Source organism: Phyllobates terribilis, unplaced genomic scaffold (genome assembly GCF_046119375.1).
Source record: "Phyllobates terribilis strain yellow unplaced genomic scaffold, ASM4611937v1 Scaffold_2__4_contigs__length_985480577, whole genome shotgun sequence".
NCBI lineage: Eukaryota > Metazoa > Chordata > Amphibia > Anura > Dendrobatidae > Phyllobates > Phyllobates terribilis.
The window spans coordinates 354,686,914-354,702,832 of record NW_027362762.1 but is presented as its reverse complement, the minus strand read 5'-3'; the positions used below and the strand labels follow the sequence as shown (position 1 = coordinate 354,702,832).

General features: G+C 45.6%; 1 protein-coding gene across 1 annotated transcript in view; it reads left to right on the top strand.

Moving 5' to 3' along the window:
- The window catches only part of LOC141252069 (zona pellucida-like domain-containing protein 1), a 420,789-nt gene that overhangs the window by 392,584 nt on the left and 12,286 nt on the right, over nt 1-15,919 (top strand). The window contains exon 9 of the mRNA XM_073670458.1: nt 1,124-1,153. Coding sequence (XP_073526559.1) covers nt 1,124-1,153 — 30 coding nt within the window. The remainder of the gene's footprint in view (nt 1-1,123; nt 1,154-15,919) is intronic.

Sequence of the window (15,919 nt, the reverse complement as noted above, 5' to 3'; positions counted from 1 at the left end):
TGACGTCTCAGCAGAGTGGGCACGATGACATCATTACAACGAGCCCTTTGAGCCGAGATGTGCAGAGGATCAGAAGATATGCTAAGACCGGAACAGCAGGGACAGGGGAGAGGTGAATATATTTTTTTATTTCTTTTTTTTTTTTACTATGGGGCCATTATACTGTATGGAGCACTTTTTGTGGGCATTATACCGTATGGAGCACTTTTTTTAGCAATTATATTGTATGGAGGACTATATAGAGCCATTATATTGTATGGAGCACTATTTGTGGCCATTATACTGTATAAAACACTTTTTGTGGCCATTATACTGTATGGCGGACTGTGTGAGGATTACAGTTGGGGTCACCATACTATGCCGGGGATACTGAGGGACGGAGGGTACGGTAGGGTCATTATACTGTGTGTTTGGAGGGTACTGTGGAGAAACTCACTGTGGGGGTATCATATTGTGTTTGGGGGCACTTTTGTTGGTATCATACTTTATTATCTGTATTTTTCATGTTTTTTTATCCTTTGTTATTACCATACATTTTTTCGATAGGTCATTGGACCATATGCTTTTTATTGCTCTTACATAACATTATATTACTACAATATTTTATTCTAAGATCTATCAATTAAAATGTATTTTGTTTGTGGGACAACCCACTTAAGTTTGTTTCCATATGAAAAGGTTTATCGTTATATTTGATGATAAGGAAAAACGTCCTCAATTATAGACATTTTTTAATAAATCTCAAGGTTGGCTTGCTACTTTGTCCAAGCTTTTAATTTTGGCCCACTGTGTATTTGAGTTTGACATCCCTCGGACCACTAAAGGGGGAAATGTTATGGTTTTTCGCATTGTAATTCTGCTTGTGATAATAATCAAATAACTACTGAAAAAAGTGATTTCAACAGAACAGGAAATATCGGTCCATAATTTGGCTCAGTCTTCACAGTAAATATTGTGAGATTTAATTATTTTTGATATAGATAGTGAAATGCAAAGAACATATATAGATATATTTTAAAAAAGTATGTTTAATATAAAAACTATAGTTTAAGGTAATATTGTTATGATACATTCTTTTTAAAGCAGAGCAAAGAACTGAATCTATGTTTTAAATTTATTCTAGATGAAACACCCACAAATAACTCACAGCTTGGTAAGTTATTTTTTTATTCATTATATTTGGTGTATTTAGTAAAAACGTTATTAGACTAATGTTATGCTACTAACTGTATCTGGCTACCAATACACTCAAATTTACTGTTATTTTCAAATACATATGGAAATATTATATAACCATATATTTTGTATCAGTCACAAATTGCATCCCAGTTTACTAAATTAAATCTAGTGCATAATTAAACTGAATCTGTCACCCCTTTTATGCAATTTCAGCTATTAATATGGGCATAAAAATCATCTTTTATCACTTTATTTCATCTACGTAAGTCTGCTCGAGCGTATATGGGACTGTCTTTTGATGCTCTGTTCCATGTTGCTGTATATATTCTTCTATTAGGTGTTATGTTACTTCTCATCCTTTATCACTTTGAAGTATCAGGAGCTTCTGCTGAAATGTGATATTTGTCTTTGTTAGTTTACCCAAAACTTTACCCTTGTTTTTCTATGCTAAGTGTCTAAATGATCATGTATCTTGATCTAGTAGGTCACTACATACCTGTTGCCTCCAGGAGTAGACATATACATCACTGTGTAGGTCAATTGGTTGAGAACATCTGGTCTGACTTTCTTGGCATCAATTTCACTAGAGTTAAAATAGTAAAATGGGGAACCACACCCCTTAAACTACAGCCAACCCAGCTAATTGAGAGCCAATCAGGATTCTCCACATTTCAAAAAAATAGTGTTACTATTAGAAGCAGCAGCAACAGCAGGCGCAGAAACCACGACAAAGATATCACAAGCTGTAATAACGTGAGATCAATGCAGCACACTAAAAACAACACTATCATTTAGTCTGCACAGTCTGCGATTGGTGTGCAAAAGTCCTTGAATATCCATGACTTGTTCATCTTTATGAAAGTTAAGCGGTCTACACTTTCAGGGGAAAGCCAGATGCGCTTATCTGTCAGGACACCTTCTGCAGCACTGAAGACACGTTCTGAGAGAACGCTGACTGCTGGGCATGACAAAACCTCCAAGGCGTGGCAGGCGAGCTCTGGCCACGCTTCCATTTTTCAAAACCAAAATGTATATGGTCCAAACCCTCCCTGATGGTATTGATATTGAGCTCGAGCTACTTCTGCACCATCATCTCCAGTCGTTCACCACGTGTCAGACTTGTTCTGGTGAATGAGCTAGTCTAAAAAATGTGCGAAAGGACTCAGAGAAATTGCTTCTACCACTTACGCTGCTGTTGCTAATGTTTTTGCGTTGACGAATTGGCATTCCTGGAGTTGGAAGTCCTTAGACACGATGCACATTTCGTGCCTCACTGTTGTCTTGGGGAATACCTTTCTTAAGGTTGTCTAAAAGCGTGTTTCCATACTCCAGCATACGCGGGTCACTTTCCATGGCGGAAAGCATCAGGCAAAATTTACTGTTGTAGAGTGGCAACCCAGTAGTCAGCACTAGTGTTGAGCCACCCCCGTAGTGTTCGGGTTCGGTTCGGTTCGTCGAACACCGGGATGTTCGAGGAACTGTTCGTCGAACTGTTCGTCGAACACCTTAGAACACCGTCGAACACCGTTAAAACCAATGGCAGGCAAACAAAAACACATAGGAACACATAGAAAACACCTTCAAAGGTGTCCAAAAGCTCACAAACTGCTCAGAAGACGCTTTCTTTAAAAAAGCCGGCCGGCAATTCAGCAGCGGCATACACCGGTACCCGACAATTTAGACATGAAGGAATAGAGCATCACACATAGATTAGATAGATAGAAACATGTCAGTCACATATATATGAAGTACAGTGACAGTGTTGCTTACTGTACTTGTCATTTAGTGTAAAGGATTTATTAAAAAATATAATAGTGTTTTCGTGCACCGTCTCTTTAAAAAAGCCGGCCGGCAATTCAGCAGCGGTACCCGACAATTTAGAATAGAAGGAATAGAGAATCACACATAGATTAGATAGATAGAAACATGTCAGCCACATATATACGAAGTACAGTGACAGTGTTGCTTACTGTAATTGTCATTTAGTGTAAAGGATTTATCAAAAAAAATAATAGTGTTTTCATGCACTGTCTCTTTAAAAAAGCCGGCCGGCAATTCAGCATCTGTACCCGACAATTTATAACAGACAGAATAGAGCTTCACACATAGATTAGATAGATAGAAACATGTCAGTCACATATATAATAAGTACAGTGATAGTGTTGGTTACTGTACTTGTCATTTAGTATTAAAATAAAGGATTTATTATTAAAAAAAATTGGCGTGGGGCTCCCCGTAATTTTAGTCTCTAGCGGAGGTTAAGCAGACAGCTGGGGCAGATGTTTGAAGCCTGGGAAGGGGGTAATACCCACGGAGCTTCCCAGGCTACTAATATCAGCCCCCAGCTGAATACCTAGCCTTTACTAGCTATTAAAATGGGGGACCCCCCCAAAAAAATGACGTGGGGTCCCCCCTAATTTAATAGCTAGCAAAGGCTAGGCAGACAGCTGGGGGCTGATATTAATAGCCCAGGAAGGGAGCCATGAATATTGGCCCCCTCCCAGGCTAGAAACACCAGCCGTCAGCCGCCCCAGAAATGGCGCATCCATAGGATGCGCCAATTCTGGCACTTAGCCTCGCTCTTCCACGCTGCCCTGGTGCGGTGGCAGGGGGTAATAGGGTTGGGGTTGATGTCAGCTTATAATGCCAGCTGACATCAAGCCCAGGTTAGTAATGGAGAGGCGTCTATAAGACACCCCCATTACTAACCCCATAGTCAAAGTTAAAAAAAAAACACAAACACCCAGAATAAAGTCCTTTAATTGAAATAAAGACACAATTCTTTATTGTTCTAAATTAAACCATACTTACCATCACGCCCATTCCAGCTGAAGCCAACGATCTCCTGCAATAAAAGAAAAATAATAAAGCAACCTCATCCTTACCTTTCCATGGTTCCCAGGACAGCTTCAGCTCTGCTACATCGAGATGACAGGCTGGACCGCAGCAGAACGCTGCCATCCAGCCTGTTATCCCGCAGACACTGAGAAGCGCAGGCATGCTTGCGCTCCTCAGTGTCTGGCTGTGACGGCATAAGGATGAGACGAGTTCATGTCAAATTCTCCTGCACTCAGCGCTTCAGCGTGAGAATTTTCCCACGCTGTCAGTGACGTGCATGAGGTGAGCTCATTCATGTCCAATGAACTCAGAGACGCCTCTCCATTACTAACCTGGGCTTGATGTCAGCTGGCATTATAAGCTGACATCAACCCCAACCCTATTACCCCACTGCCACCGCTACAGGGCAGTGGGAAGAGCGAGGCTAAGTGCCAGAATTGGCGCATCCTAAGGATGCGCCATTTCTGGGGCGGCTGACGGCTGGTGTTTCTAGCCTGGGAGGGGGCCAATATTCATGGAACCCTTCCTGGGCTATTAATATCAGCCCCCAGCTGTCTGCCTAGCCTTTGCTAGCTATTAAAATAGGGGGGACCCCACGTCATTTTTTTGGGGGGTCCCCCATTTTAATAGCTAGTAAAGGCTAGGTATTCCGCTGGGGGCTGATATTAGTAGCCTGGGAAGCTCCGTGGGTATTACCCCCTTCCCAGGCTTCAAACATCTGCCCCAGCCGTCTGGTTAACCTCCGCTAGAGCCTAAAATTATGGGGAACCCCACGCCAATTTTTTTTTAAATAAATCCTTTATTTTAACACTAAATGACAAGTACAGTAATCAACACTGTCACTGTACTTCATATATATGTGACTGACATGTTTCTATCTATCTAATCTATGTGTGATTCTCTATTCCTTCTATTCTAAATTGTCGGGTACAGATGCTGAATTGCCGGCCGGCTTTTTTAAAGAGACGGTGCATGAAAACACTATTATTTTTTTTTAATAAATCCTTTACACTAAATGACAATTACAGTAAGCAACACTGTCACTGTACTTCATATATATGTGACTGACATGTTTCTATCTATCTAATCTATGTGTGATTCTCTATTCCTTCTATTCTAAATTGTCGGGTACAGATGCTGAATTGCCGGCCGGCTTTTTTAAAGAGACAGTGCATGAAAACACTATTATTTTTTTTTGATAAATCCTTTATATTAAATGACAAGTACAGTAAGCAACACTGTCACTGTACTTCATATATATGTGACTGACATGTTTCTATCTACCTAATCTATGTGTGATTCTCTATTCCTTCTCTTCTAAACTGTTGGGTACAGATGCTGAATTGCCGGCTGGCTTTTTTAAAGAGACGGTGCATGAAAACACTATTATTTGTTTTAATAAATCCTTTACTCTAAATGACAAGTACAGTAATCAACACTGTCACTGTACTTCATATATATGTGACTGACATGTTTCTATCTATCTAATCTATGTGTGAAGCTCTATTCTGTCTGCTATAAATTGTCAGGTACCGCTGCTGAATTGCCGGCCGGCTTTTTTAAAGAAACGGTGCATGAAAACACTATTATTTTTTTTGATAAATCCTTTACACTAAATGACAAGTACAGTAAGCAACACTGTCACTGTGCTTCTTATATGTGTGACTGACATGTTTCTATCTATCTAATCTATGTGTGAAGCTCTATTCTTTCGGTTCTAAATTGTCGGGTACCGGTGTATGCCGCTGATGAATTGCCGGCTTTTCATGTTTCACTGTTGGCACTGTTCCCATCGATTTGGGCAATCACTGTAATGCCACAACCACCATGGCTGTGGCATTACAGTGAGTGGCAGACAATCCCTGCATGATTGGTGCTCTAAATAGCGCCAGACATGCAGGACACGCTTTTGGTGCACGAACAGTTATCGAACATAACCTCGAACAGCCGAATTTTTTGCAAATCGTTCGGGTTCGTGGAACAACTCGAACACCGCCCAAAGCAGCTCGAATTTGAGATTGGCGAACAGTTCTAGTCGAACACCGCTCATCTCTAGTCAGCACTATTTAGAATCCTAACAATACGGGGATCATGTTGTAGATAGTGCAGCAAGAAGGCACTCATGTCGGGCTCTTCCATGAGGACCAAGCCCATGTTGTGTTGGTGGCTGGGTAATGCTGACGCTTGTTTCCTCCGTCCTCTCCCGTTAACCATGGACAACAGAGAGGGGATCATTATCGTCTTCATCTCCTGACTGTTTCTCGCCCTTCACCACTTCTTCCATTTGTTACTCTACTCCTGCAACTTCACTAACAGTTTGTCTGGTAATATGGGCCCCCCTCAATCGCTGTAATACACCCTGCCTTGGCACCCGCCTGTGGGACGACAATGTGGAACTTTGAGACATTGTTATCCTTTCTGCATCCTCCTCTGCTTCCTCCTCTTCTTCTGGGACCAGCACCTCCTCCTGCAGGCCATTCAAAGTCTACTCCAGCATGTAGATGACCGGAATATAGATGCTGATGATGGCATCGTCAGCGCTAACCATAATAGTAGCCTTTTCTAAAATGTGCAGAAGGGTGCAGAGGTCCTTAATCTGTACATATGCCACAAACATTATTTGCCTCATGTCTGTACTACATTGGCCTAGGCTATACGACATGAGATACTGCATCAGGGCTCGTCACTGCTGCCACAGTTGCTGCATCATCTACAGAGTGGGATTCCACTGTGTTGGCAGGTTGTATATCAGCCGGTTAACCGGTAAGCCGAAACACCTCTGTAGCGATGCAAGTTGACAGAAGTAATTACACAGCAACCGTGCTTTCTGCAGCACCTCATCCAGGCCAGGATAGTGACGGAGAAATTGCTGTACCACCAGGTTTAGGACATGAGCCATGCAAGATCCTGTGTAGGGCCGCCACGAGGTTCACACTGCCTTCCCTGGCTCCAGGTTCAGTGGAGACAGCCTTTGCTCAAACTCGGCCTGGATAGCTGTTCGCAACTCTTCACCTGCGCGACTGCAATCTCTTAGACATATTAATTTTAACACTGCCTGACTGCAGTGAGCCCTGGCTGCGCAGTATGGACGTGGTGGGGATTCGCTCTGCACTGTTGGAACTCATGTCTCATTAAGACAGAGGTTGAGGGTGCAGGTGGAGGCCCTAGAGGAGGTGGAGGACACACAAGCAGTGAAGGAAGTGTTTGATACTGAGGTTTGTCCCACAAGCTTTGGGGATTCCAAGACTCGTGGAGCAGCCCCATCTCCACCTGCCCCCACATCCACAAGAGTCACCCAGTGCCCAGTCAGCGAGATGTAACGCCCTTGGCCTTGCTTACTCGTCCAGGTGTCTGTGGTGAAATGCACTCTGGAAGACCTGGATTTAGCCAAGGAACAGGTGATGTTGTCTGCAACATGCTGGTGTAGAGCAAGCACAGCTTTCTTAGAGAAGTAATACCAACTGGGCAACTGATATGGAGGAACTGCGATGACCATCAGCTTTCAAAAAACGTCTGTATCCACCAGGTGGAAAGGCAGCATTTCCATGGCCAACAGATTGAAGATGGTGGAGTTTTATCGCAGTGAGATTGCCAGAGTAACACATGTTGATAGTGCATGTGACGGTTCTTGCATGTAATAGTCAAATTATTGCACTTTTCCCCTCTACTGAGTTTTTGTTTGCAAAGTTGGCAGATAACGTGGCTTTGTAATGTGTAGAATGAAACAATCTTGGAACATTGACGAAGGAGGAAGAAGCAGCAGATGTAGTTGATGGGGTGGCCGATGGTTGGTGAGGCCCACTGGTCCACATTTTATCCCTGTGAGATTGCCAGACTAACGCATGTTGATCGCACATGTGACGTTCATGCATGTAGTAGTCAAATTATTGCAATTTTTCCCTCTACTGAATCGATTTTTGCAAAGTTGGCAGATAACGTGAGTAAGCTCATCCTTTGCAGCCTCAAAAATGGCCTATGCTAGGCAATCCATGACGCCCCTGCTAGCTGCAGACCCGTGACTGCTGCTGGCCACAGCAACAGTTGTGGTTGAGGATCCATTGCTCGGCATGGTTGCATCACTCCGTGTCTGTGCGGTAGGCCACAGTGTAACCTCCTCGTCTTCCTCCTCCTTCACCTCCTCAGATGAGCTACTCAGCTGCACTCCTTTCTCCTTCACACCAAGTGATATCTACAATCTCATCATCATCCTCTCTATTCTCCCATTCCTCGTCCTGAAAGTCACACTCCTCCTCTTCCTGCCCTGACAGTACAATACAGTCTGCATCTGTGCCTCAGGTATCTGAGTCTAATCAGGATCAACTCCCCACACGGGGATTAATGTCTGGTGATAAGGGTCAGGATTCTGCTCGGACCCTACTTTATCCTGCCCCAGATCCAACATAAAAAAATGTTGGGCATCGGTGCAAAATTTTTCCTCCTCTTGAGTCGATGAATCTTTGGAGCAGATCTTTGATGCCCATGGCATAGAATGTGTGAAAAGGTCTGCAGACTTGCCAATCTGTGGTTCCCTACAGTCAGTTGGGCGGTTGGACGGTAGTGATGTGGGGAGAAACAAGGGTAATTGGGGTGCCACCTCTGAGGACTGTACTGTGTGTGATGTTGATGTGTAGGAAGAGGAGGAGAGGCCACTTGATGCTGTGCTTGCCATCCACTTGAGCACATGCTCTTTCTGGCCCTCATCTACAAGGCATACCACTGTGCAGGTGCCAAAGAAAGGGAGTGGAGTAGCCCGTCCAGTAACCGAAGTTGTCAGTTGTCTTTGGAAAGGACGTGACAATGTTGACTTGGTAGAGCTTTCATTAACATTACCAATGTTAGGGGGACGGTTGCAAACAATTTTATTAAATAGGAACGCAACCGACCCCGGGGTTTGCGATGCAGTCTGGTGGACTGCTGCCGAACACTTCCCGGGTGACAAGGGAACAAACCAACTAAAAGATAACCCTTCCGTGTTAACTTCACAGGAGACCGGGTATAGTGGTACGCTCTATCTCCAATAGGTGCGCGGAAGAAGAGCGTCCAGCGACGCACCTACAAACTGCCTAACCTCTCCGTGTTAAAGCACACGGGAGGAGACTAACGGTTCACAGAATCTCCAAGAACCGCAGGGAGACGTGTGACCGGGGAGAAGCAGTAGTCCTGTCTTCGATACAGGCGCTATGCTATGGGGAATGGCGCTAAAGCGGTTCACACAATCTCCAAGAACCACAGGGAGACGTGTGACCGGAGAAGAAGCAGTAGCCCTGTCTTCGATACAGGAGCTACGTTATAGGAGTAGGCGCTAGTGTGCGCGTGTGATTCCCGCCAGGTATTCGTGCACTCAGCCGGCGTGCTACCGGACTGAGCCGACTCGCTCAATATGGCTCTTAGCGGAGCTCGAGAGATAAGCGTGCACACACCAAACAACCAGCTCAAATGATCTGAGCGCGCCACCATGTTTGCGGGCGGGCCTTTTAAAAACTAAGCCCTGCCCCACTGTCGCACCATTGGTGATGCCACCCGTGACCAATCAAGCGGTGCCAGGTCACCGGGTAAGCTGGTTCCTGAACCACCAATCATGGTCCGCCATGTCACGGGCATGCTCAGTGCGACGCGTCTTGGACTTAGGCTGCAGTAGCCTAGTCTCTCTCCGCAACCTGTGCTTCATGTTGCTAGGCACAAATACACAAGATACCACTTGTACATCTCGTGCATTGGCTAGGCGTTGGGACCGACGGCTAACCCCATAGTCAAAGTTAAAAAAAAAACACAAACACCCAGAATAAAGTCCTTTAATTGAAATAAAGACACAATTCTTTATTGTTCTAAATTAAACCATACTTACCATCACGCCCATTCCAGCTGAAGCCAACGATCTCCTGCAATAAAAGAAAAATAATAAAGCAACCTCATCCTTACCTTTCCATGGTTCCCAGGACAGCTTCAGCTCTGCTACATCGAGATGACAGGCTGGACCGCAGCAGAACGCTGCCATCCAGCCTGTCATCCCGCAGACACTGAGAAGCGCAGGCATGCTTGCGCTCCTCAGTGTCTGGCTGTGACGGCATAAGGATGAGACGAGTTCATGTCAAATTCTCCTGCACTCAGCGCTTCAGCGTGAGAATTTTCCCACGCTGTCAGTGACGTGCATGAGGTGAGCTCATTCATGTCCAATGAACTCAGAGACGCCTCTCCATTACTAACCTGGGCTTGATGTCAGCTGGCATTATAAGCTGACATCAACCCCAACCCTATTACCCCACTGCCACCGCTACAGGGCAGTGGGAAGAGCGAGGCTAAGTGCCAGAATTGGCGCATCCTAAGGATGCGCCATTTCTGGGGCGGCTGACGGCTGGTGTTTCTAGCCTGGGAGGGGGCCAATATTCATGGAACCCTTCCTGGGCTATTAATATCAGCCCCCAGCTGTCTGCCTAGCCTTTGCTAGCTATTAAAATAGGGGGGACCCCACGTCATTTTTTTGGGGGGTCCCCCATTTTAATAGCTAGTAAAGGCTAGGTATTCCGCTGGGGGCTGATATTAGTAGCCTGGGAAGCTCCGTGGGTATTACCCCCTTCCCAGGCTTCAAACATCTGCCCCAGCCGTCTGGTTAACCTCCGCTAGAGCCTAAAATTATGGGGAACCCCACGCCAATTTTTTTTTAAATAAATCCTTTATTTTAACACTAAATGACAAGTACAGTAAGCAACACTGTCACTGTACTTCATATATATGTGACTGACATGTTTCTATCTATCTAATCTATGTGTGATTCTCTATTCCTTCTATTCTAAATTGTCGGGTACAGATGCTGAATTGCCGGCCGGCTTTTTTAAAGAGACAGTGCATGAAAACGCTATTATTTTTTTTTGATAAATCCTTTATATTAAATGACAAGTACAGTAAGCAACACTGTCACTGTACTTCATATATATGTGACTGACATGTTTCTATCTACCTAATCTATGTGTGATTCTCTATTCCTTCTATTCTAAACTGTTGGGTACAGATGCTGAATTGCCGGCTGGCTTTTTTAAAGAGACGGTGCATGAAAACACTATTATTTTTTTTAATAAATCCTTTACTCTAAATGACAAGTACAGTAATCAACACTGTCACTGTACTTCATATATATGTGACTGACATGTTTCTATCTATCTAATCTATGTGTGAAGCTCTATTCTGTCTGCTATAAATTGTCAGGTACCGCTGCTGAATTGCCGGCCGGCTTTTTTAAAGAAACGGTGCATGAAAACACTATTATTTTTTTTGATAAATCCTTTACACTAAATGACAAGTACAGTAAGCAACACTGTCACTGTGCTTCTTATATGTGTGACTGACATGTTTCTATCTATCTAATCTATTTGTGAAGCTCTATTCTTTCGGTTCTAAATTGTCGGGTACCGGTGTATGCCGCTGATGAATTGCCGGCTTTTCATGTTTCACTGTTGGCACTGTTCCCATCGATTTGGGCAATCACTGTAATGCCACAACCACCATGGCTGTGGCATTACAGTGAGTGGCAGACAATCCCTGCATGATTGGTGCTCTAAATAGCGCCAGACATGCAGGACACGCTTTTGGTGCACGAACAGTTATCGAACATAACCTCGAACAGCCGAATTTTTTGCAAATCGTTCGGGTTCGTGGAACAACTCGAACACCGCCCAAAGCAGCTCGAATTTGAGATTGGCGAACAGTTCTAGTCGAACACCGCTCATCTCTAGTCAGCACTATTTTGAATCCTAACAATACGGGGATCATGTTGTAGATAGTGCAGCAAGAAGGCACTCATGTCGGGCTCTTCCATGAGGACCAAGCCCATGTTGTGTTGGTGGCTGGGTAATGCTGACGCTTGTTTCCTCCGTCCTCTCCCGTTAACCATGGACAACAGAGAGGGGATCATTATCGTCTTCATCTCCTGACTGTTTCTCGCCCTTCACCACTTCTTCCATTTGTTACTCTACTCCTGCAACTTCACTAACAGTTTGTCTGGTAATATGGGCCCCCCTCAATCGCTGTAATACACCCTGCCTTGGCACCCGCCTGTGGGACGACAATGTGGAACTTTGAGACATTGTTATCCTTTCTGCATCCTCCTCTGCTTCCTCCTCTTCTTCTGGGACCAGCACCTCCTCCTGCAGGCCATTCAAAGTCTACTCCAGCATGTAGATGACCGGAATATAGATGCTGATGATGGCATCGTCAGCGCTAACCATAATAGTAGCCTTTTCTAAAATGTGCAGAAGGGTGCAGAGGTCCTTAATCTGTACACATGCCACAAACATTATTTGCCCCATGTCTGTACTACATTGGCCTAGGCTATACGACATGAGATACTGCATCAGGGCTCGTCACTGCTGCCACAGTTGCTGCATCATCTACAGAGTGGGATTCCACTGTGTTGGCAGGTTGTATATCAGCCGGTTAACCGGTAAGCCGAAACACCTCTGTAGCGATGCAAGTTGACAGAAGTAATTACACAGCAACCGTGCTTTCTGCAGCACCTCATCCAGGCCAGGATAGTGACGGAGAAATTGCTGTACCACCAGGTTTAGGACATGAGCCATGCAAGATCCTGTGTAGGGCCGCCACGAGGTTCGCACTGCCTTCCCTGGCTCCAGGTTCAGTGGAGACAGCCTTTGCTCAAACTCGGCCTGGATAGCTGTTCGCAACTCTTCACCTGCGCGACTGTAATCTCTTAGACATATTAATTTTAACACTGCCTGACTGCAGTGAGCCCTGGCTGCGCAGTATGGACGTGGTGGGGATTCGCTCTGCACTGTTGGAACTCATGTCTCATTAAGACAGAGGTTGAGGGTGCAGGTGGAGGCCCTAGAGGAGGTGGAGGACACACAAGCAGTGAAGGAAGTGTTTGATACTGAGGTTTGTCCCACAAGCTTTGGGGATTCCAAGACTCGTGGAGCAGCCCCATCTCCACCTGCCCCCACATCCACAAGAGTCACCCAGTGCCCAGTCAGCGAGATGTAACGCCCTTGGCCTTGCTTACTCGTCCAGGTGTCTGTGGTGAAATGCACTCTGGAAGACCTGGATTTAGCCAAGGAACAGGTGATGTTGTCTGCAACATGCTGGTGTAGAGCAAGCACAGCTTTCTTAGAGAAGTAATACCAACTGGGCAACTGATATGGAGGAACTGCGATGACCATCAGCTTTCAAAAAACGTCTGTATCCACCAGGTGGAAAGGCAGCATTTCCATGGCCAACAGATTGAAGATGGTGGAGTTTTATCGCAGTGAGATTGCCAGAGTAACACATGTTGATAGTGCATGTGACGGTTCTTGCATGTAATAGTCAAATTATTGCACTTTTCCCCTCTACTGAGTTTTTGTTTGCAAAGTTGGCAGATAACGTGGCTTTGTAATGTGTAGAATGAAACAATCTTGGAACATTGACGAAGGAGGAAGAAGCAGCAGATGTAGTTGATGGGGTGGCCGATGGTTGGTGAGGCCCACTGGTCCACATTTTATCCCTGTGAGATTGCCAGACTAACGCATGTTGATCGCACATGTGACGTTCATGCATGTAGTAGTCAAATTATTGCAATTTTTCCCTCTACTGAATCGATTTTTGCAAAGTTGGCAGATAATGTGAGTAAGCTCATCCTTTGCAGCCTCAAAAATGGCCTATGCTAGGCAATCCATGACGCCCCTGCTAGCTGCAGACCCGTGATTGCTGCTGGCCACAGCAACAGTTGTGGTTGAGGATCCATTGCTCGGCATGGTTGCATCACTCCATGTCTGTGCGGTAGGCCACAGTGTAACCTCCTCGTCTTCCTCCTCCTTCACCTCCTCAGATGAGCTACTCAGCTGCACTCCTTTCTCCTTCACACCAAGTGATATCTACAATCTCATGATCATCCTCTCTATTCTCCCATTCCTCGTCCTGAAAGTCACACTCCTCCTCTTCCTGCCCTGACAGTACAATACAGTCTGCATCTGTGCCTCAGGTATCTGAGTCTAATCAGGATCAACTCCCCACACGGGGATTAATGTCTGGTGATAAGGGTCAGGATTCTGCTCGGACCCTACTTTATCCTGCCCCAGATCCAACATAAAAAAATGTTGGGCATCGGTGCAAAATTTTTCCTCCTCTTGAGTCGATGAATCTTTGGAGCAGATCTTTGATGCCCATGGCATAGAATGTGTGAAAAGGTCTGCAGACTTGCCAATCTGTGGTTCCCTACAGTCAGTTGGGCGGTTGGACGGTAGTGATGTGGGGAGAAACAAGGGTAATTGGGGTGCCACCTCTGAGGACTGTACTGTGTGTGATGTTGATGTGTAGGAAGAGGAGGAGAGGCCACTTGATGCTGTGCTTGCCATCCACTTGAGCACATGCTCTTTCTGGCCCTCATCTACAAGGCATACCACTGTGCAGGTGCCAAAGAAAGGGAGTGGAGTAGCCCGTCCAGTAACCGAAGTTGTCAGTTGTCTTTGGAAAGGACGTGACAATGTTGACTTGGTAGAGCTTTCATTAACATTACCAATGTTAGGGGGACGGTTGCAAACAATTTTATTAAATAGGAACGCAACCGACCCCGGGGTTTGCAATGCAGTCTGGTGGACTGCTGCCGAACACTTCCCGGGTGACAAGGGAACAAACCAACTAAAAGATAACCCTTCCGTGTTAACTTCACAGGAGACCGGGTATAGTGGTACGCTCTATCTCCAATAGGTGCGCGGAAGAAGAGCGTCCAGCGACGCACCTACAAACTGCCTAACCTCTCCGTGTTAAAGCACACGGGAGGAGACTAACGGTTCACAGAATCTCCAAGAACCGCAGGGAGACGTGTGACCGGGGAGAAGCAGTAGTCCTGTCTTCGATACAGGCGCTATGCTATGGGGAATGGCGCTAAAGCGGTTCACACAATCTCCAAGAACCACAGGGAGACGTGTGACCGGAGAAGAAGCAGTAGCCCTGTCTTCGATACAGGAGCTACGTTATAGGAGTAGGCGCTAGTGTGCGCGTGTGATTCCCGCCAGGTATTCGTGCACTCAGCCGGCGTGCTACCGGACTGAGCCGACTCGCTCAATATGGCTCTTAGCGGAGCTCGAGAGATAAGCGTGCACACACCAAACAACCAGCTCAAATGATCTGAGCGCGCCACCATGTTTGCGGGCGGGCCTTTCAAAAACTAAGCCCTGCCCCACTGTCGCACCATTGGTGATGCCACCCGTGACCAATCAAGCGGTGCCAGGTCACCGGGTAAGCTGGTTCCTGAACCACCAATCATGGTCCGCCATGTCACGGGCATGCTCAGTGCGACGCGTCTTGGACTTAGGCTGCAGTAGCCTAGTCTCTCTCCGCAACCTGTGCTTCATGTTGCTAGGCACAAATACACAAGATACCACTTGTACATCTCGTGCATTGGCTAGGCGTTGGGACCGACGGCGATGCTGTGCAGCATCAGCCCTGGCTGAATCAGAATGGGAGACCACAGAATCCACTGATGACTCAGAATGCACTTCTGATCCAGCAAGCACCTGGCGCCTAACAACCAACTACCCCACGTACACCTTGAACACCAAGCCTATTCCCCCTTCCACCATGACCTCGCTTTTTCCTACTCATGTTGCTCAGATAGTGTGGTTGGAGAACGCTATTAGCAACAAAAAATTAGATTTTTTTTACAGTGGACGAGGCCTGTATACAGCAGAATATATTCACCAAAAAAATTTAAGCTGAGATGTGTCCAGCTGTATCACTTTGGTAACAGAAGAATTTAGATTTTTTTTTACTGTGGGCAAGGCCTGTATACAGCAGAATATATGCGCCAGAAAATGACAAGCTGAGATGTGGCCTGCTGTATCACGATAGTAACAGAAGAAATTAGATTTTTTACTGTGGAGGAGCTCTGTTTACAGCAGAATATACGCGCCAAAAA